Source organism: Atta colombica, unplaced genomic scaffold (assembly GCF_001594045.1).
Source record: "Atta colombica isolate Treedump-2 unplaced genomic scaffold, Acol1.0 scaffold203, whole genome shotgun sequence".
NCBI lineage: Eukaryota > Metazoa > Arthropoda > Insecta > Hymenoptera > Formicidae > Atta > Atta colombica.
In genome coordinates, this window is record NW_017259298.1 from 276,154 (window position 1) to 277,660 (window position 1,507).

Below are 1,507 nucleotides of genomic sequence, written 5' to 3' on the forward strand. Positions count from 1 at the left end.
TATAAATGTAATTAGTCTTTTTACAATAGAAATACTTATTTAAAATTAAAAAATTTATTAAATCTGAATTAAAACACGTTCAAATTTATCAGTGCATTATTATTTAAATTTTAATCTATTCTTTATCGTGTTTCTCGAGAAAGAATGAAAGTAATCCCTTTGATTATTACAATGTCGATCTATTGCTTCATTAACAAAGTACGTTAGACTTCGACAGAGAAGTTATTTCTAATAAATAAACCTTATAAAAGTCAATAGTGTTACAACAATGAAAGACATTGTTCTTCGAATCCAATTAAACGCCGCGACTCGTAATATTTAATTGATTCTTATTAATCATCTTGACATATGTTAAGAATTCGCGCCACCACCGTTAACCATATATGACAAACTTACTTGAATTAATTGAGATTAATTCATCTGGTTGTTTAGTAAGCGTAGGAGCCATAAACTGAACCTAAGTGCACTTGCGTAAGAGCGCACCTGAACCTACATTTTGAGCAGGTTATTCTTAATCGAGGTCTATACGTCATTTGTTCAAGAAAGACCGATGGGTACGTAATAATGGAAACATTTCACTACAAATAGTATCGAATATCGATACTAACTTAATCCTTTATGTGACAGAAATAAAGTCAAGATTAAAAAATTGTTCTGAGTAAAGACCAAATTAACAATCAAGGATAATTAAATATAGGAATAACAAAAAAGTGATAAACTAACAAAAGACTTTAATAAACAAGACTTTATAACTAATGTGTTTTCTAAAGTAAACGATTCAAAATGCTTGCAAAAATCATCGAAACAAAAATATAACGATAAAATTGACAATTAAGTAACATGTCAAATTAATTATCAATACTTTGACAAAATTACGTTCTGCATAAAAAAGAAAGAAGAGTAAGAAAGTATAGGAGTGAATCTCGAGAAATTGAAATGAGAAGAATAGGGAAAAGAGAAGATAGAGCGAGGATGAGACCAGTTGGGGGATCGACGATCCCCACCCTGTATAAAAGTCTTTTTCTGCCAGCGACGTGTTCAGTTCGAACGACGCGCTGCGTGCGATTATCTCTGGGGATCATCCTCGTCATTATAGAGAGGCTGCGCGAACAATGCCCTACTGAAAAAGGATTCTGGTCAAGATGCTGCGGCGTGCAACTGCAGTCCTCTTCATCTTGGTACGTCGTCTTTAGTACATCTTTCTCTATATATACAACTTTAGAAATTAGAAACTTATTTATTTATAGATATTTACTTTTTTATTAAATTGATAAAAACTGAGTAAATATCTTTTTCTTCTTCTAAAATAACAATTAATTATTTCATAAAATTATGATATTTAATGATTTTGTTAAAATAATTAAATAATAGTAATAAAAATATGTTTTAAAGTAATTATTTTTAATATTTAAAAAGTAAATTTTAAGAAAAAATGTTTTTGCAAAAGAAAATGATTTACTGTAACTTTTATAAGATCAATAATAAAATAAAATAATATCGGATAAAT

The 1,507-nt window shown here is 28.8% G+C and overlaps 1 protein-coding gene across 1 annotated transcript in view; it reads left to right on the forward strand.

Moving 5' to 3' along the window:
* Positions 1-1,058: 1,058 nt before the first annotated feature.
* LOC108687224 (collagen alpha-5(IV) chain-like) overlaps positions 1,059-1,507 on the forward strand; it is a 20,757-nt gene continuing 20,308 nt past the window's right edge. Inside the window, exon 1 of the mRNA XM_018192885.1 lies at positions 1,059-1,178. Coding sequence (XP_018048374.1) covers positions 1,143-1,178 — 36 coding nt within the window. The 5' untranslated portion in view covers positions 1,059-1,142. The remainder of the gene's footprint in view (positions 1,179-1,507) is intronic.